The sequence below is a fragment of the Kwoniella bestiolae genome, chromosome 3, assembly GCF_000512585.2.
Source record: "Kwoniella bestiolae CBS 10118 chromosome 3, complete sequence".
Classification (NCBI taxonomy): domain Eukaryota; kingdom Fungi; phylum Basidiomycota; class Tremellomycetes; order Tremellales; family Cryptococcaceae; genus Kwoniella; species Kwoniella bestiolae.
Window position 1 is genome coordinate 1288267 of NC_089243.1, and position 19921 is coordinate 1308187.

The 19921-nt window shown below is 47.0% G+C and overlaps 9 protein-coding genes across 9 annotated transcripts; 5 read left to right on the forward strand and 4 right to left on the reverse strand.

Moving 5' to 3' along the window:
* Positions 1-143: 143 nt before the first annotated feature.
* I302_105152 (uncharacterized protein) lies at positions 144-1336 on the reverse strand (the record flags this gene model as incomplete). Its single annotated transcript, XM_019195020.1, has 2 exons — positions 144-841; positions 910-1336. The coding sequence occupies 2 exons, from the start codon at positions 1334-1336 to the stop codon at positions 144-146; spliced, it is 1125 nt and encodes a 374-aa protein (XP_019042733.1).
* Positions 1337-2029: 693 nt separating this feature from the next.
* Positions 2030-2968, forward strand: I302_105153 (60S ribosomal protein uL16; the record flags this gene model as incomplete). The annotated part of the gene is made up of 4 exons (XM_019195021.1): positions 2030-2076; positions 2192-2473; positions 2542-2604; positions 2710-2968. The coding sequence occupies 4 exons, from the start codon at positions 2030-2032 to the stop codon at positions 2966-2968; spliced, it is 651 nt and encodes a 216-aa protein (XP_019042734.1).
* A 529-nt stretch (positions 2969-3497) lies between these two features.
* Positions 3498-4556, forward strand: I302_105154 (uncharacterized protein; the record flags this gene model as incomplete). Its single annotated transcript, XM_019195022.1, has 1 exon — positions 3498-4556. The coding sequence occupies one exon, from the start codon at positions 3498-3500 to the stop codon at positions 4554-4556; it is 1059 nt and encodes a 352-aa protein (XP_019042735.1).
* Positions 4557-5118: 562 nt separating this feature from the next.
* On the forward strand, positions 5119-5910 carry I302_105155 (uncharacterized protein; the record flags this gene model as incomplete). Its single annotated transcript, XM_019195023.1, has 1 exon — positions 5119-5910. One exon carries the CDS (start codon positions 5119-5121, stop codon positions 5908-5910), a length of 792 nt encoding a protein of 263 aa, XP_019042736.1.
* A 753-nt stretch (positions 5911-6663) lies between these two features.
* I302_105156 (uncharacterized protein) lies at positions 6664-8177 on the reverse strand (the record flags this gene model as incomplete). The annotated part of the gene is made up of 6 exons (XM_065870026.1): positions 6664-7034; positions 7084-7333; positions 7462-7516; positions 7585-7745; positions 7803-7931; positions 7992-8177. 6 exons carry the CDS (start codon positions 8175-8177, stop codon positions 6664-6666), a joined length of 1152 nt encoding a protein of 383 aa, XP_065726098.1.
* A 554-nt stretch (positions 8178-8731) lies between these two features.
* Positions 8732-11047, forward strand: I302_105157 (uncharacterized protein; the record flags this gene model as incomplete). Its single annotated transcript, XM_019195025.1, has 1 exon — positions 8732-11047. The coding sequence occupies one exon, from the start codon at positions 8732-8734 to the stop codon at positions 11045-11047; it is 2316 nt and encodes a 771-aa protein (XP_019042738.1).
* Positions 11048-11615: 568 nt separating this feature from the next.
* On the reverse strand, positions 11616-14190 carry I302_105158 (uncharacterized protein; the record flags this gene model as incomplete). Its single annotated transcript, XM_065870027.1, has 17 exons — positions 11616-11653; positions 11795-11809; positions 11876-11960; positions 12018-12185; positions 12243-12485; positions 12552-12623; positions 12684-12717; positions 12779-12853; positions 12974-13116; positions 13169-13227; positions 13276-13323; positions 13387-13438; positions 13500-13586; positions 13641-13715; positions 13783-13889; positions 13949-13969; positions 14028-14190. 17 exons carry the CDS (start codon positions 14188-14190, stop codon positions 11616-11618), a joined length of 1485 nt encoding a protein of 494 aa, XP_065726099.1.
* A 408-nt stretch (positions 14191-14598) lies between these two features.
* On the reverse strand, positions 14599-17464 carry I302_105159 (uncharacterized protein; the record flags this gene model as incomplete). Its single annotated transcript, XM_065870028.1, has 14 exons — positions 14599-14720; positions 14788-14928; positions 14981-15191; positions 15253-15584; positions 15650-15747; positions 15803-15954; positions 16021-16117; positions 16240-16255; positions 16314-16906; positions 16959-17001; positions 17067-17170; positions 17222-17237; positions 17304-17315; positions 17374-17464. 14 exons carry the CDS (start codon positions 17462-17464, stop codon positions 14599-14601), a joined length of 2028 nt encoding a protein of 675 aa, XP_065726100.1.
* A 439-nt stretch (positions 17465-17903) lies between these two features.
* On the forward strand, positions 17904-19852 carry I302_105160 (uncharacterized protein; the record flags this gene model as incomplete). Its single annotated transcript, XM_019195028.1, has 7 exons — positions 17904-18082; positions 18145-18194; positions 18258-18445; positions 18498-18807; positions 18867-19406; positions 19474-19568; positions 19622-19852. The coding sequence occupies 7 exons, from the start codon at positions 17904-17906 to the stop codon at positions 19850-19852; spliced, it is 1593 nt and encodes a 530-aa protein (XP_019042741.1).
* Positions 19853-19921: the final 69 nt, after the last annotated feature.

Sequence of the window (19921 nt, forward strand, 5' to 3'; positions counted from 1 at the left end):
TATAGTGGGACAAGCCATGCACCGAGAATACTACTCTCCCTTCATCTCCCTTCTCCCATAATTCAGACGTGGCGATCCGTCATCCCAAATCACTTCCCCCCCCAAAACGTATCCACCGATAGACATTCTGTTCTACTATCACGTCACTCCCCATTCTCCGCAATCCACCTCCTGATCCCCGTACTCCCCATCTTCAACTCCTTCAATCTCCCCTCATCACCCACTTCCCCAAGGTCCAACTCCAAATCCTGCCTATCAGCTATAACATCCACCACATAAACTTCCAACTCGCCAAACCCCTTTTCCTTTCTTTTCGTGTTCACCGCATTTCCCCCCGAAACCGTCTCCTTCGATACCACCAAAGCATGAATATTGGGATCTGAGGATGTGGGACCGTATATGTCCGTTATCTCTTGTACCTGCAGTGCTACCACCCCACCATGGTCCTGGTCTTGGGCGGACGAGGACAAGATATGATCCTCTGTACTCTTTCCAAGGCTGCGTCCGCCCAGCCTTTCGAGAAACTGTTCAACACCTTCTATTCTTTTGTCTAAATTTTCTACCAGCTCATAATGCTTTTTAGAGGATAACAAATTATCGGCCATAAGTCCCACGATGAGTTTCCGGGTGGAGAGGAAGAATGATAAGTGCAGGAGGAGCTTATGGCCTGCGTGGAGGTGGTCGAACGTCCCGCCTAACGCTACAACGCTTGGCCCGGGGATGGTGTCTTGCTGGTATGCGGGGAATTGAGTGTTTGAGTGAGAGAGGGGGGAAGTGAAGGATGGGATGGTCGTTTGTGGGATTGATGAGATTACGGAATGTATCTGAGGAGGGATGTGTACTGTCCAGCCATAATCTACTATCAGCTTGCTATCTGACGATCCTTGGATGAAGGATGATACGACTTACGCCCTTGAGCCTTGAATACCTGACACGCCCCCTCCTTACTCCTAAGTAGCTTATCGTCCCAAGACCCACCCTCACCGTCAAAATGAACTTCCACATCCATCAATACCTTCCCCGCAGCGAGTTGAGCAGTAGCCAACGCAGCGTATATCCTTCCGAGGAACGATTGCAATATCCTGAAGTTTTTCGTAGGGGACCGTTTGAGCATTGCGTAGAGTTGCTCATTCTGCTGCCTGTCATAGGATGATGACGAAGCCGGAGGAGGGGTGGTGAAGAGGACGGTAAATGACTTGATGGCTGATCTAGGTAATGTATCTAGGATTGTTGATATTGCCTCGGTTGGATCGGAGAGGATGGAGGATGTGAACGGGAGGATGAGGATGGAATGCTCCTTGAGCTGTATTGGAGGGTGGGATGCCGTATTGATCATGTTGTCCTGAGAGTTATACCTCTTCTATGGGAGAATGGTGATAGCAGGATTCAGCCTTGTTCTTGATAATTCACTGTTGAGGTACTTTCGCGAGCAAAGATTAACTTGTCAACACATCCATGCATCTCACATTTCGTCATTCTCGAGATATCCTGTCGGCGATCGCCGCCGTACACATCCCAAGACCATTCACGTGTCTCATTACATGCGCGCCACTATGAAGTGGTAAGAAACTCCGACAAACTCCGTCTCTCTCCACTTTTATTATTATTCAGCAAAGATCACTCACCATACGGCATCACCACCACACGGTGTGCACCGTTGTACTGGCATTGCAGGTGGGATTACCAATCCATCCCATCCTTGCTCTCGCTGCATCACTGATATCATCTATTTAGTCTTTCTTACTATCGGTCTTCCTCTTTTACTCATACCTCAACACATAGTAAGAGTGAGTATACATTCTCAACACTGCGCAGATGTGAGCATGGAGAATGGACAAAGCAAATCAAAGAAGAGGATTGAACATTAGAAGGAAATCTTGGAAGAAAAGGAAGGAGAACCACGGATGGCAAATGTTAGATGGATTAGTAATGCCTGGATGGGATGGAGAGGCCTTAGAAGGGCATGGGATGATCGTAAGATATCGAGAGCATAGTGCTGATTCTGTGTTCAACCTGTTAGTTATTCAAAATGGGTAGACGACCAGCCAGGTGTTACAGATACTGTAAGAACAAGCCGTGAGTAGTGTTTTGGTCTATTATCAATCAAGCAGACCTATATCTTCAACACTTCCCAATCATTGCAAGTCTATTGCTAGGATAGTAGTACTGATCTTTGTCATATGTAATCTAGTTACCCCAAATCTCGATACAATCGAGGTGTCCCCGACCCCAAGATCAGAATCTACGATCTCGGTCGAAAGAAGGCTTCCGTCGATGACTTCCCCTTCTGTTGCCACTTGGTCTCGGACGAATACGAACAACTTTCATCGGAAGCTTTGGAGGCTGCTCGAATCTGTGCTAACAAGTACATCGTCAAGACTGCCGGTAAAGAAGCTTTCCACATGAGAGTCAGAGTTCACCCATTCCACGTTATCCGAATCAACAAGATGTTGTCATGTGCTGGTGCGGATAGGTGAGCCATCAACCCTCCTCTCATTCGCATTAGATGGACATTAGCTAAGTGTCGAATCTTCATTGCAGATTGCAACAAGGTATGAGAGGTGCTTGGGGTAAACCATACGGTTCCGTCGCTCGAGTAAACATGTGAGTTTTACTTTCAGTATGATTAGCCATCATTATCATTCATCGATACCACCTACAATATTCCAACCGTTCAACGTGCGATTGCTGACGCAATCCCTCTCGCAGCGGTCAAGTCATCATGTCCATCCGATGCAGAGACTCCAACAAGGCCGTCATCATCGAGGCCCTCCGAAGAGCCCGATACAAGTTCCCAGGTAGACAAAAGATCATCGTCTCCAAGAAGTGGGGTTTCACTCCTCTCGACCGAGCCGACTACGAAGCCCTCAAGTCCGAGAAGCAAGTCATCAACGATGGTGCCTACGTTCAATTCCTCAAACCCAAGGGTCCTCTTCTCCAAAACCTCCGAACTGCTCAACGAGCTTAAGTGGTTCTCCGTTAGGGTCAGGTAGTAGAAGGTCGGTGATGGTGCGAGTGGGATTGTTGTAGCCATTCCATGCATATGGTTTGATTACTTGGGGTTTGTGCGTGTGTGTTGCATATGGGTTTAGCAAAACGTGGATGGGTTGGAGATTCAATGGATCATAACCACTGACTGGCCACCCGAAGGATTATGAATTCTGACTGGCAGACCGAAGTAATCTCACTAAATCACAAATCAAAGCTGCATTTGGGTCTTCTCTGCAGCTCAATCCTTTCTTTGCTTTCACGCCTCTCCGAGCTATCTCCGCCCGACGTTCGGTGTGTGATCCTTTATCTGAGCTGAAGGCGGGTGCTCTGCATCTTGTGAAACGCTCTGAAGGTTCTCTGCCTGGCAATAAAAGCATGAGCCTTTACCCCCATAAGCTTCGCTCCTCCATTTCACCCATTGTCTTCTCACTCATCTTCATTCACTCGTTACACTCACTCTTCAACGAAAGTCAGGCAAGTGGCGAAGCTATACCAAGATATCGCAGATGAACCAGGACAGTCTGAGCGAGAGTAGCCAGGGAGATGACCCTCCCGACCTTGTATTTCAAGATCCATGGATATGCAGACCAAGCCGAAGACGGACGCGAAGACGAAGACGGGAATCGGACTTGCCGGGTGTCGATCGAGCCCTCACCCTGTTGTTATTGAGGCACTATCTCTCGGACGAAGGAAGGGTCTTGGAAAGTATTGGCAAGTTCAGGTGGACAGACCTGTACGAGTCTGATTGTGGAGAGAAGGCGACAGAGGTCACGATGAATCGGATCAAACGGGCGGAACCGTATCAGATTTCCACCCAATTGTTAGATCAATTATCAAAATTGGAATACACCCTTGAACCTTCCGGTATCGTCGTCAGTAATTCAGATACGATCAAGTTCGAACCATCTTCAGAAGACTTGGACTTTCTAAGGACTGAACAAATCGCCGCGTGCACATCGACATTGAAAGATCTGCATGCCCCTGGAGAGGAGCCGGAGTGTCCCACCAAAAGTACCAGACGGGGTCATGTGGTTGGCCTGGTCAGTGAGGGGGACGCTAGTAGGATCAACAGCGCAATGCCACTGTACCACTATGATGCGACGGGGTGCTCGCCCAAGGACCAGAATCTTCTTCGCAGATTAGATTGGTCAGCCAGGGTACCCATCAGTCAACGAAGTTTCTCAATCGCACTGTCCAAACATGACGCCGATGTCGCTGTCGCCCTTAACCCTTCCGACCTAAAGTGCGTGGATGGTACACCGGTGGAATATACCATTACCACCAATTTTGCGGATCTCACCCAGAAGAATATCGACCATTACCTGTCTGGTCGCAAGGTAGGGAAATTCACACATGATCATCCGGGATGGTATACACCTCTGAGTCTGCCTCCACCCCCCACCACGCCCAGTACAGATTACCCCGAATGTGGTACGCCTACGTCGATCTGCTCAATGGAAGGGTGCAATGTCAATTACCATAATGATAATAATGGATTTGGCGTGGTGGAGTACGAACCGTTGACTGTTGGACCGAGAGACGAGGAGGGACCTGCTCTTGAGTAGGCATTGTTCCACCGGAATGATTGGAATTTCTCACAACTAAGAAAGGATGGGGAGAACCAAACCCAGGATCGCGGGCTCATACGAGTCACTATGCACAGCTTGTGTCGTGTAAGATAGAATGCATAGCTTATTCCTTACTTTGAACTGGTCCCTCCCCTAATACAGTACTGCGCCACCTGAGCCAGAAAAGGTCTCTTATTCACCCCATGTCGTCTGGTACCAGGGTTGCTCTCTGTATTGATCTTTTGAATCGGCCCTTCGAAGTCTTCAAACATGTATAGCTCGTGAAGGGAGCACACATCAAAGGACAAGCACGAGCACGAGAAGCGATCCACAGCCATTGTGGCGCAGCGCCACTCTCTTCAGTGATTGTACCCGATGCAAAACACCTTTGGGCATGTAGTACTCCAACACCAAACCCCGCTTTGCATTCGTGTGGTCCTTGTTCTCATCATTCTCGTGTCACTTGCATATATGATCTCTTCAAGCGCCTATAAACATTTCACGCTCAATCAAGACACAGACATCTCCAACAACCCCAAAATAATCTTCCCCACGCAAAATGACAAATCCATCTTCTACAGCTCACCATCGCGGCCCTGATCGAGTGATGGTGCTGGACTTGCTGAGATACGATGTCGCCGAGGATGGCACTATCCTCGATAGGTCTTGCCGGTATTTCGATATCCCAATGAGCGACATTTCCTGTTTCCTCGGTGACCTCAACCATGAGACTCGTGTCTCGGGTCCCCCTCATACTTTCTCTTCGAGTCTCTTATCTCAAGCACAATCAGAAGGAATCCCCTCTGTAATCAGTGATAATAGGGAGGTTCGACTGATGTGTGGGGAGATGTACGCCCTCACTACCAAGTTGATCGGTGCTGGGACCGAAGAGGAAGGTGACCATGCAGTGGCAATGATGAGTCTCGCCGATGCTTATCAAGTGTCCAGGGCGACCGCTCGTAATGGTCGTATTGGAAGTAGAACCAGAAGTGAGAAAATCCTATATGACACTTTGATCAGATCTATCAACATGCCCCTTGGATTTAGAGCGGTCGAATGGCACGTCAAGAAACACCCGATGGATTCTAAGTTATTCACGAAGAAAATGACAATATTGATCAACCCATGCGTACAACGTATAACGTATGCAATTCGATCTACTGTAGGTGAAAGGGGAATCACCTCAGAAGATTGGGACAATTTTCTCAAGAGGGACAGTGAAGAATGGGTGTTCGTTGTAATCCCCGGATCTTTTGCTGTTCCATCTCACCTGGTACTTCCGGGACTTACTCCAGATAGTCAGAGTATAGCATCTGATTCTGAACCTGAAACGCCCAGAATCAGCAGGTAGTACAGTATCACAGACAACCAAGTCGGCTTTGTACGCTGACGACAGCAATCTACATGCATGGGATCCTCCTTGTCCGAAACGGTGAGGGAGAAATTTTGCATGCAAAATCTGCAATGCTCAATACAAGCACTCCGATAATTTCTGTCCTGTTCAGTGCGGATCACTTAGGCTGACCTACATACAAGTTATCACTGCGTTGCAATTTGCACAAGCTCACGTGACCGTCGTTGTGTATCCAGACCATCCTACAGAAGACACAGTACAGGACGGTAATTTTCGTTCTTGTGGACTCTCCCGCTTCTGTAAAATCATCTCAATCAGTACCTATGAGCTCAGTACTAACGACGCAAAGTACGGTTGCGCGACTACCCGACGGAGTTCGGTATTCATTTGGCTTCCAGCTACTGGACCTCGAATCTACGCAAAGATACATCTGAAATGCCATCAACAGCTGCACGAGTGAAATAGGACTGACACGAACCATATCGCGAGGCGGGACAGAATATTTTGCATGAACGACTGCGTGAATACGGTGTTTACTTATCATTTATATATTTGATTGTTTTATACTGTTTCCAAAAGAGAATTTACTTATAAATGAAGACTCATCGATTAAGGATTGTGGTATGCTACCGCGAGAGAACTACCAAGGCCAGGTCGTCCTCCTCACTGTACGGCAATTGTGTCTGAGATTCGCGTTACTGACAATTAAAGATACCGCTGACTTGACTGACACGTCGTTTCAACCAACCACTAGGAGCAATTGACACACCCATTAACATCGGTGGCCGTCATGGTGATTTGTTGACTACTGCCTTGATTACCTGCGAAAATCAAGATATCCTTAGGTTTAGGGGCTACGACCAAACCTCGTGAGTAGGCAGGTCCGGATTGGGTGGTGACTCGGTCCCATGTTCCACCTTGATCTCGACTGACGAAGAGTTCGGACCTTGAAGCACCATTGACAACAATAGCTCCGAGCCCGTTGTTCCCGCCAACAGGAGTATAGATCACGTAGGGGGATCCGACTGGAATGACTCCGTCTTTCGACTTGACAACCACAGCGTATATGTTCCCAAAGGTGAGTGGACTGGTCTGAATCTTGTAGTAGACTGAGAAAGAACCTACACAAAGACGTCAACTACACAAGTCTCAGTAATACAGGCTGCTCACCTTCAGGGGCTCCTCCAAACTCATATGTCAGAATCCACTTTCCATTAGGCAAAGCTGCTACGGTAGCCATACCGGGCCTATCGTTCTGATTGCTTGACGTGACGTCGTTAACGACCGGCCCCCATGTTCGCAAATCTGAAGAGACTTGATGAACTAGTTTCTGACTATAGGCTGGATCACGTTCATCGGAATAATAGCAGATTATTTGACCGTTGTATTCTAACAAGAATGGTTCCCAGATAGGATTCGCCTGTAGACGCTATAAGTAGATCATTCAATCCACACATAGACTGTAAAATATATCTACCGATAAAGGTTCATCAATCTATGAAGCGTAATTAGCATCTTGCACTGTGCAACAGTCAATCCAGTACTCACTCCTTGCTTGAAGCCCTCTCCTTGAGCAACATGACTAACAAAAGACCAAGTTTTGCTTTAAGAGTATAAGTGTATATATTTCAGCTGTCAATACTTCAGAGAGGTCATCGAAGCGCCACATACCCGAGATCGGTACTAGCATATATCTCGATCCTGGTAGCTGAAAGATCTGGTGGCACAGAAAGACCTGCAATGAGTATGGTCCCTGCGGCATAAGACCCAACAGCTTTCTGAAGCTGTATCATGTGAGGCTGATATCTCAAACCCCATCCGTTTTGGGTGTCCTAGCAGTATGCATTAAAAAAAAGGTCTCGGCGAACCTGAGACACGAGCTTACTCACCATGACCCTGCTGTATTGTGTCCAGGTTCCTCCATAATCAGTTGATCGATAAATAGGGAAGAAAGGTCGATTGTTCTTGCTTTCATAGATATCTTCAAAGGTGGAGAGGACAACACCCGGTACACCGCTCTGATTAGAATATATCAGCCGGCGAACGAAGGGAGGTCACAGTAGGATCACTGTACTTACTCCCGAAAGCAGCAAACCTCGGCCATAGTTCGTCTTGGGGTCCGTGTAGTTGTTGGGGCTGGGAGTACCAGCTGGAGGGGTCCATAAATTGACAGGACCGAAGTCCCTCTTGGCTAGAGGTTTCGCCAGGGCTAAAGCACTGGAACAGAGCACCAGTAAGAGGGAGTAGAAGAGCTTGAGGAACATGGTCAGCAATCTACAGAGATCGTTGCAGGCTGCTGATGGCTTGAGAAGAAGAATGGAATGCTGACGCTGGTCTTCTGTCCTTATATAATCTCCATGGGAGCCAGGTCCATGGTGAGCCACTTACACTCCGCGGTGAATCGGTCGGTCAACGGCTGTATCATTTCGGCCTTCGAATCAGCTAACCACAATGACGGCCATCTAAGAACAGTCACCTGATCGAGCCAAGAACGCCACCGAGGACCCCGTGGCCACTCCAGAAAGTCTAAAATTGGTCTCCGCGGGATCTCCACGGGGTTACCAACAAAAACCGCTGACTTGAACCCCGAACTTTCTCGGCCTAACCTGATCTTAGTGCAATTTCATTTTTCCGTAGTTGTACCGAGTCACCGAACTAGTGATCTCTCTGACTGACGACTGACGGCAGCATACTTTTCTTGCACCTTCATCAACGCTTATAATCTCGTTCAAGCAGTATCAGGCATGAAGTAGTCAGCCTCATCAGTCATTTTGAAACGATCCATCCTTGTTAATGCCCAGATTTCGGTAGTCCAGTCATGTCATTCAACAGCAGCTCATCGCTTTGGTACACTAGACCCGCTCAATTATGGCAAGAAGCATTACCGGTCGGAAATGGTCGATTGGGTGCGATGATCTTTGGTGGGACAAAGAAGGAAAGACTTCAACTAAACGAGGATACATTATGGGGAGCTCAACCTTACTCACCGACCGATGTCAACGACGGATCTTCGTTGAAGACATTACCCAACATACAACGAAAAATATTCGAAGGCGACATGACCGATGCAACAGAATTAGCTAGAACCCATTTTATGGGTAGGCCAGCATCGCAAGCTTCATACCAAACATTGGGAGACTTATATATAGAAATGGCTAGTCTCGACGCATTCGGCTTTGACCAATATCATCGGGAACTGAATATCGACACATCCGTCGCATCGGTCTCCTTTCGTGCTTACGGTGTTACCTATCATCGTCAAATTGTAGCTTCTCACGAGCATCAAGTCATTGCAGTACACCTCACCGCTGATCAGCAAGGTAAACTAGACATCAACATCTCTGCTGGTTCCACACATTCTCAATCGTCCCTCACAGTGGAGGACAACGGTACAGTCTTTGTACTAGCAGGTCAAAACGAACACGAACTCAACTTGTCGGGAGATTTACATTTCCGAGCCAAGATATTGGTGAAAACTACAAATGGATCTATACGAGATTGTTCTGATCATATCCAGGTCCGACAGGCAGATCAAGTGACTCTATACATTGCTATGGCAACGAATTTTCGACAATTTGACGATATCACAGGGAATCCGGATCTCGTCTCAACAGAGCAACTCTCTTTGGTTAAGTCAATCAAATTCGAGGATCTACAGCAGGAAGCAATAGCATCATATCAAGCTATTTATAAACGAGTGACTTTAGAACTCAAGGGAAGTCATCAGTCAAATCTGCCGACCGATCAGCGTTTGGCAGCCTTTCGACAAGGTGGTGAGGATGCAAACCTAGCTAGTTTATACTTCAATTATGGTAGATATCTCCTCATTTCTTCATCCCGTCCCGGTTCTCAGCCTGCGAATCTTCAAGGAATTTGGAACGATTCAAACGCACCACCTTGGGGAAGCAAATACACGATCAATATCAACACCGAAATGAACTATTGGCCCGCAGAAGTAACCAATATGCCTGAACTCGTTCAACCCCTCATTCAAATGGTTCAAGAGCTAGCAGAAACTGGGTCCCAAACAGCCAAGGTTATGTATGGCGCAAAAGGGTGGGTCTGTCATCATAACACCGATCTCTGGAGAGCTAGTGCTCCGATCGATTTGCCACAATACGGCCTGTGGCCCTCCGGAGGAGCATGGCTGTGCAAACATCTTTGGGATCATTTCGACTACGCTCAAGATATCGAATACTTGAAAACGATCTATCCGATTCTTGCGGGCGCATGCGACTTCTTCCTCGACACCCTCCTTCTCGATCCTCATTCCGGTTTTATGGTCACGAATCCTTCCATGTCTCCGGAAAACGCTCATCATCAAGATGGTAACGCTTTATGTGCCGGACCCTCTATGGACAACCAGATCTTACGAGACCTTTTCTCGAATACCATCGCAGCAAGTGAACTCTTGTCCGAGGATGAACGATTTCGTGCGAGCTTGATTGAAAAACGGAATGCTCTGCGACCGATTGAAATCGGTAGCGGCGGTCAAGTCAAAGAATGGCAGGAGGACTGGGATTCATTGGCCGCAGACCCACAACATCGTCATACGTCACATCTTTATGGCTTATACCCCAGCAACCAAATCCGTGTCAAAGATCGCCCTGACCTAGCCCAAGCATGCAAGGTCACTCTTGAAAATCGTGGTGAAGGTGTGACAGGTTGGGCTACCGCCTGGAGACTAAGCCTTTGGGCTCGTCTCCGCGACCCTGAACGCGCTTATGCTATGCTATGCAACCTCCTATCCGCCAGTCTATGTTACTCGAACCTTTTCGATACTCACCCACCCCTGGATGATAGCGGAGTTACCGTCTTTCAAATAGATGGCAACTTCGGAGGTACTGCCGGGATAGTCGAAATGATAGTTCAAGATTACAGAGACGAGGTGGATCTACTCCCTGCTTTACCTTTGGAATGGTCTAATGGAAAATTGAGTGGTATTTGTCTGCGGGGAGGATGGACAGTGGATGTGGAGTGGAAGGATTCAACACTATATCAGGTTGTTCTTAATGCGAAGATAGCGGCGAAGAAATTGATTACATATCGAGACGCTGAGTACTTGGTGTCTCTTGCTCCTGGGGAGACTGTTCGTTTGTATGGTAGAAATTTAAATCGTGAAGAAAGCTCGTAGTCCATCCAACGTTTCCCATGTGGCGATGCATAATCCTTTGATGGTGTACAAATCAGTGCAGATGATTCTGACAATTGCCAGCGAGACAAACCCCATGCGGTGTGCTATCTCGTGTTATTTTGTCTCTCTGGACAAAAGTGGAAGGAACGGAGGTGGGCCCCTGCCCCCCCCCCCCCCCCCCCTCTCATGTTTTTCTCGAGGGTCGGGAAGTGGAAAAACGTACAGACCAGTCACGTACAAGCATAGGTTCGGAACACTCTCACACGTGAAAACCAAATTAGCGAGTTTCTACATTCGATACCTCAGCTTGTAGATCCCCGTTCATGCAAGTCCTGATAATGATTAACAGTACCCTGCTTTAATCGGCGAGCCTGAAAAGTGACTTGTCATTCAATGTTAATGCGAGGCATCCAGAAGGAGTGTTCCCGCTCAGTTTGAACTGCTGCCAATGGTCTTTGACAAGAAGTGAAGCTATCGACCATCGCAGAATGATGGTGAGGTCGAGCATAACTTTGCCATACAATCATTAAGGGATGATACGCGCAGTTTTGCACGTAAGCAATTGCATTCAATCCCAGTCTGGTAACCAGAAACACAGAATCTCCCCTATATAAAGATCCATAGAGATCAACAGTCCTGGTCAGGAATTCCGACATTCGCTCAAAGTCATCGGTCTACAAGGTCGTGCTCGGAAGCGGCTTAGCTATCTTTGACTGTCAGCTGAAAGAATCTGGTTCAATCTTTCACGTTGGCAGCAGTTTTCTAACGAAATAGATGTCAGCAGACAGCATTCAGCTCGACGAAGACTAAAGACATTGTTTGGCTTACCAAATGAGAAGCTTCTAGCTAGATCGTGCAGCTCGTCGATGCTCAGGTCTGCGAAATAATCGGCAAACTCGAGACAAAGCTCTTCCTAGATTCTCAATATATTAATTAGCTCATGAAATGTCCTGATCTAAAAAAGACTTGCAGACAGCAGCATATTTCTCATTAGACGTCCAACATGGATGTCAGGCTTCCAGGTAGGTGGATAACGTTTGGTGATGGTTGGCGCAGCTTCGACCAGCCACTGTTCGATAGGCTCAAACAGACGACGTATAGGTGTGTCATCACATCCCCATTCATCCGTGGCGAGCCGCTACAAATTCCTTGGGTTAGCGTCAATGTCTGGATATATTCCTACCATCCACCTCACCTTCTTCTTGTCCAGGAAAGGCTTGATCAACTTCATGTAAGGGGTTTCTTCTCCAACATAGACCATACCTTGAAAACCGATATCTTTGTAAAGCCATATACTCCAACTGGTCTTATTTCTGGCGTACATGTCAAGTTGATATTGTAGAACTCCATAACGTCCCTCATTCAGCTCTTTCCAGTTCGGCAATCCATCGTTGGCTGATTGATATACAGGTCCAAACTCGCCATTCCAGATCGGGATCTAGTTCAGATACTTGGAGTTGAGCGTGGGAAAATCAAGCAGTGAGAATATCATATGATAGCTTACTTTGTGCCGAAGCATGTATTCGACTTTCCTATGGAAAGACTTTTCATGCCATGCAGTTTGCTCTGGCGTTCCCTTTCGTCAAACCAGAGCGTGAGGACGAAGTGCTTCATTGGATCGACAAGTCGTACTCACTATAAATTCGCTTGGGGGATTGGGGAATCCGTATCTTTAATGAGAACACACGAATCAGCGTCTCGCCTCGTCGCTTTTGATCAGGATATACCTACCTAGAATAATCGTGACAGGCATATACGCTATTGGGAATCGGTTGTCCAAAGTGACTGAAGTCATATCCAAAGGTACTGCGTTCGAATTTAGCAAGTGAGCGGCCAATTAGACATTCCTCAACATTCATACACTTACTTCCCGCTACAGTCAATTATCAGCTAATGTGCATAGGAGTTTTGTCGCGCAGAACTCACTCGAAAAACAAAATATGATGGGGGTCTATCTTTCTGATGGCTTTTGCCACACGATCGTAGAACGCCAACAGACGGACGTGTTGACTATCAGTGGGCTCGTTCAAAGGATTGAAACCTGCGACCCAGGTATTATCTTTGTAATGCTGCGAGATAGTCAGTACAAGGGGGATGTATGAGGCTATAATATTGGCCCACCCTAGCAAGGTGTTCCCATATCAAAATCGTTCGATCCTGGAAGTCTCGATGTTCCCAGACTACAGAGCATGTCAGTGTCACCATCGTTGCGGCAGAGAATCACCTACATAACGCTTGATTATTGCCGGAATCCGAATGCCAGTCAACATTTTGTCCTAGAGCAAAAAACCCCTTTAGCTCCTCAAGCGCTAGCTGGACGTTTTGGACTGATCTCTCACCTCCTGGGGCGGCATGAAGATCAATGACCGTGTATATACCATATTTGGCGCACTGCCCATCGTCCCCGAGTCAGCCAGCGAAGATGTTACCAGATATTTATCGGCTGACGTACCAAGTCTATCACTCGATCGAGGTGTTTGAGTCCGCTTGTCTTGAATACCCGAGGATTCATGTCATCCTCGAAATGTCGATAATTGACCTTTCGGGATGCTCTGTCATCACCTAGTGACTATCGGAAAACTCGATCACTCACTGGTAACCGTATTGAATTCAGGCCCAACGACGCGAAGAATTTAGCATCCTCTTCGGTGAAGAAATACTCTAGAAACTATGTTGGTCGGGTTCGGAGTTCAGCAGTCGCTCTGTACAATGGAAACAACGACTGTTTTACTCACCTTGTCAAAGAAGAAATCGTACTTCTCTACGCCTAAGACATTCTTGAGGGCTGCACGTAATTGATATTCATGACCTGGATACCCCGTGATAAAGTTTTCCATGTTCACTATCGAACCGCCGCTTAGCTCTCGTGACACGCAAATGATATCACGGGTCGTTACTCACTCCAACCACCAAGACCAGCTCCTACAAATGACGTGGCATTAGTAAAATGATTTGATCGTGTGATAGACAATCGACATACCCTTGAGAAGGATCGGATCTCCGTTCAACACGATATCATCGCCCTGGACTGACAGATAACCATGTTTTTGGTGCCCGTTTCCTACGATGTCGCCGTTCTCTGGAGTTTGTGCATCGACTTTGTCGATTTTGCTATTACCGGAATGCCCATTTACTATTGTCATACTGATAGTGATTGTACTTGCGCTGCTGACGAGGTTGGTGATGAGTGTGAAGAAGTACACACAGCAAATATCTGGCGGTGAATATAGGTATATGAGCCATTGGGATATTGACCGCATGTCACTAAATCAGACTACACGGTGTTTCTACGGCTTTACCACGGCCCGGCTTCCCCATTCACCACCGAAAGTCACCATTGCCGGGTCAGGTTCTGTTGCGTTGTCAAACTAATCACCTGACACGGGACTTCAGATGATACTGGAATTGGCTGTGAATAAACACCTCTGATGAAACTCTTGCGGCCAAAACAAGATAGCTAAACTGACGACAACACTTGTCGTCGTTTTCACACGAAAGATGAAGGATTCGACCAGATAGCCATACATTCCGGTAGCTTACTCCCATTGGCATCACGTAACTAAGACTGAATCCGAGAGATGCGTACTAGTCTCCCCCAGTTCTTGTGCCATTTCATCATTATTCTGCAGACTATATAGCTGTTCGATCATCGTCAAGATTCGTATATATTCGTCTATATGAGATACTGATCAGTGCGAATAGGACACGGCGTCGAACTACCTTACATATGATATACTCACATAAGTACAATTGAACGCTCCATATGACATTATGATCAGCATTGGGACCGCCAGCAGGTTCTTCTGATGGAGGCTCGCCTAAGAGTAGAAGAGCTGCCACTACAAAGCGAATCTTGGTCACACCAGGGAGCGAATTGATCGCTACGCCTCTACCGATCAGCACAGCCCTCCTATGTTGAAGTGGGTAACGTACCATGAACTTCAATGGGTAAAGTATGAAGAACTTGAAGGAGGTCTTCCATGACAGTTTCTCTACGTGTGGACATCGTTGAAATTCCAGTAGCAAAGTTTGGGGTCAAAACTATATTATCCAAGCTACAGGTAGTCCCATTACCTGAAGTTGTGTGAATGCTCATATTAACCAGCGTCTCACGATGTTCTAGCAACATGAGGCGTAACAATTGCTGTACGGCAAACAATAAGAGTGAGCTTGTGATTCTCGAGAGAAAGTGAAACAGATCTCACCTGAGTAACGTATATATTCGCCTGTTGAACTAGGTACGAGTTTTCGTTGACCCTATTTTGAGCAAATAGCTCTCGCAGAATGTTATGCAATTCCATATCTCGGAGATGTCTGGACTGTAAAGAAGGAGGGGATTGTCCGATGATGGGGAGCCTGTGACCTGCAAGACTGTCCCCGCTTTTCACATCTAGTTTGAGGCATGAAGGACAATCCAACATGAGCTGCTCCACTCGCACTAGCATTTCATCGATTTCGCAGATATTTCCCAACAATTCAACTCTTGTGAATGACTTGTTTGTCATGGACCGTTTTCTCTGCAGAAGTTGACCCGCCACTACAATCCAGCAACGCAGGTTTCAACGCTCTATGTCTCAAAGACATCAAGAATACTTTACTTACAACGCCAAGCTTTACAGCTATAATTGAATCCACACATGATTGACGTATAGTCAGCGGGCTGATCGAGGAGCTCAGTGTGCGTAATCCAATCATCGTCACTGCAAGATGAAGTTTAGGTCAGACGCGTGTTGGGATCTGAATCGACCAACATACATCGATAAAGGCAGATTGACATCGGCGCATAGATCTTCGTCAATCAAAAAATGACCATTCTCTGTACAAGTGGACGATCGATCGCTGACGTATATAAGCCACCAGAGACGGCGGAACATTTCTCGCTCGACGATTCCCATATGGTAGTAGGTCTGTAAGCGAGGGTTGTACCAAATTATTTTTCGCAGCAATCTGTATGAGCGAGGATCGCTACTTACGGCTTCTTGGTTCAAACCTTTCTGCAGCGCAAGTACAACACTAGAGCCGTGCAGAGATCGCGCCATAACGTATTTTCCACGATTATTCGCAACAGTGCTAGAAGTTGATCAATTGTCAGTTGGATTGACGGTTTGCTAATGATATTAGACCTCACCCGATACTGACAAAATGGCAGTCAGCTTGGCAAGATGCAGCGTGAATGGGAATGAATAGCTCACCAGTACATCAAAACTACTGCATTGACCGTAATGTCAGCTGACTCTTTGGCGGTATGAAGCAAGTCTGAACCTACACCTTTCTACCGAGACTTCATTGTCGAATTCCCGTGATAACACAAGTCTACATGCGTCTCCACATCTTACAACCAAACATCGAGCTTGCTCTTTGGTCAGATCCAGCATGTCGTGGGGAACTTGTACTAGAGTGAATGCGACTAAGCCCAATACCATTGCAGTCCATTCGTGCTGATCAGTCTGTTCTTCCCTCTTGTTGGCAAGGTCGTGGCGGAAGGTTGGTCGATGTGGAAGTGGAAATATAGGATAGACGAAATCGAAGAATGAATCCAAAATGTTGTTCAATAGATCTCTGTTCATTATCTTGTCCAAAGGGTTAGACGAATGGGTCGGGATAAGTGGATCGATCGATAGCTTGACTAGGTCATTCGTCGTTGTGTGATCTATACCTTCATATTGCTCGGTCGTCTCATGTAACGCCGACAAGAAGTCTGGGAAGCCATTGTCGTCTAGTTGTAGCGATTCCACTGATGGTTGTATGTATGTTGACTCGACCCCCAAAGAAGGTTGTTCAATTATTCGAGTGGTCGATCCACTCACATCGGTCCCTTGGGGGGGCGTATCACTGTCTTTTGGAAGACGCTTCAAGTAGCTAAGGTGCTGTCAGGAGGGAAGCCCATATCTGCTATAATCACTCCACTAACCCAGGCAACGGTCCCCTTCTCCTTCGCAGTCTGTTGAAAGTGCCTACAGGCTTTTTCTGTCAATCTGGCTACCTTGTTTCAATGTCTGCAGGAAATGCTGATACTTACACGGTATGTGCATTCGTGCACATGGAGCACAAGGCTTTAACAAACGCGTTCCTTCTTCGACCTGATTCACGCAATGACCCAAAGAAGCGGCATTGCATTTGATTCTGATCACGACATCATTCAATGTTCAATATATTTCTTTGCTATCCACTTACTTGCGTTCATTACAAGCTAAAATCCACGACTTGAGGCGTCAGGATATGATGCACTCGTGAAATCGATTCTGGCGATACTCACCGTCGCATGCACCTGGTGAGGGATTCGGAGGATCAGCAAGGCAAAAAACGGCGATTTGGGTGAGACTTACGGCCTGTCTTCCTCGACTTGATCAATGTTGTAAAGGAATTTTCTTGAGTTGGCATAGTTTCTCCAGTATTACCGACAGTACCGAGCGACATGATACCGAAGTAATTCTACCCAGCTGAGTATCGCAAGCTAGTGGAGTATTCGTAGCGGTATGTATGAGATTATCGGTCGCATTGAAAAGTGTCATGAGATGTTGTCGTCTTAACCCCCTTTCAAGTGGATGGAAACTGACGTTGACCGAGAGGAATCTGTAGATCAGGTGATTGAGCTCCCAGGGAAGCGGATCTGCGAAGTGTGTTTAAGCGGATAAGTTCAGGGCTTGGGGGGACCCCCGGACATCAAGTACCCGTTCCTGAATTACAGCCTTGGTTAGGCCGTAGATAACCCGGTCAGGTTGGTTCCCCGTGGGCATATAAGTACGGTTAGTGGACGCAGCTTGAATCAAAATCTACCATCCTGACGACAACAACAGCTGAAACAGCTCACACTAGACACTGTTCGCTCTAATCTGCAAAAATTTACTTGTTCAACATGAGCGCAACCGCGACCGACTATATCGATGATCACAAACCAAATATCGATCATCTTGATCATCAACCCGTAACCGAAACTCCACTCAGATCGGCCTTTGCGGATCTACCCTCCTTCAAAGCTATCGTCAAATTCAGACGAGCTTTTGCTACGGGTATAGCCGCCTCGTTGGGAGGAATGTGAGTCTTTTGGCAATGGGAAACCCTTACTTCACCGTGACTGACGTATTATTGGCTTCCAGGTATATCGGTTATTGTGGTTCTGCAATTGGTAACATCGTTGCCAATCCAGGTAAGTGGTTCAGCTGGGACAATGTGACTTGGATACGGAGGACTTAATTGAAGATATAATCAGGCTTCCTTGAACAATTCGGTACTGTGCGAAGCGCGACCGGAGCACTATCCCTAGATGCTCATTATGTTTCGACCTGGGGAGCCGTTCAACAAGTGGGGCAAATCGTCTTCCAAGTCCTAGCACCATTCGTTGTCGACCGTTTTGGTCGTAAGGTTGCCATGTATGCCTTGACATTCTTCATGCTCTTAGTAAGTACAGCAACCCAAGTCTGAACCCCAAAAGCTGATGCGGTCTGTATAGGCAATCATCCTCGAGATCGTTGCAAAGGATTGGAAAGTCTTCCTCGCTGCCAAATTATTCGCCGGTTGTGCATCGGGTTGGCTTGGCCCAGCGGTTATGACATACATGTCCGAGGTCGCTATGCCCAACTTCCGTGGAATCATTCTCAGTAGTTTCTCCCTTGCCTTGGCGATTGGTCAATTCACCAACGCCATAGCAAGTCAAATCGTCAACGACACTACTCCTCTCAAATACAAGCATGTATTCTACTCGGAGTTTGTGTACTTGGGTATCTGGGGCCTTGCCTGTCTGGCTATTCCAGAATCGCCAGGTAATTATCCGTTATCATCTATAACTGCTTCCTAAGGCTGACGTCCGGTCCACCCATAGCATGGTTGATCTCGAAAGGTAGAATCGAGCAAGCTAAGAAGGCACACAAACGCCTCGTCGGTCCAGTGGAAGGTTACGACCACGAATTTGAATTCCAAGTGATCGAACATGACATCAAAGTCTCCGAAGATATTACCCGCTCATACTCTGACAATGACTGGAAGGCGTTATTCAAGTGGGGTAACTTCAAACGATGTCTTGTAGCTTCACTTCCTTTCGCCGCTCAGCAATTCGCCGGTGTCCCCTATATTTTCAACTACACCACCTATTTCTTCCAGATCGCCGGTTTGGAAGACCCGTTCCAAGCAAGTACCATCATCAACGTCATCTACATTGTGGCTATTATATCTTCGTTCTTTTTAGTTGAACGTTTGGGCCGACGTCCTCTTGTACTTGCGGGCTTATCCGTCTTGGTCATCGTCAACACCCTCATCGGCGCCCTTGGCTTCATATCTTCCACATCTAGTTCCAAAGGTGCAGCTCTCACTGCCCTCTGCTCCATCTGGATGTTCTCGTACTCCATCTCTTTGGCTCCTATAGGTGAGTGATGTGATCACTCCGATCTGCTATGCTGCCGAATGCTGAGTGAATCTCCGAATCTCCCTAGGATGGCTCGGTATTGTTGAGGTTTCTTCAGCCAAATTGCGCGCCAAGACTGCATCTTTTGGCGTCCTCGTTAATTCCCTCATCGGGTTGGTCTTTGTGAGTAACATTGTTCTGCGATTGAGGCAGATCATGGCTGATTGTCTATGCAGAACTACACCGTACCTCTTCTTCTGTCAGACCAAGATGCTGGCTGGGGTCAAAAGATCGGTATCTTCTTCGGTGGACTATCCTTACTATTCTTGGTACCGATTTTCTTCTTCTACCCAGAGACCAAGGGCAGAACCTATGCCGAAATCGATGAGCTCTTTGAAAGAAATATTCCCGCTCGTAAATTCAAGACCACTCAGACCGAAACTAGTAATCAACCTATCCATAATTAGTTCAAGGGCTCGGAAGTGATTAAATCAGGACATAAAAGCAACTGTTGTGGGGTGAGTTTGATTCAGTCA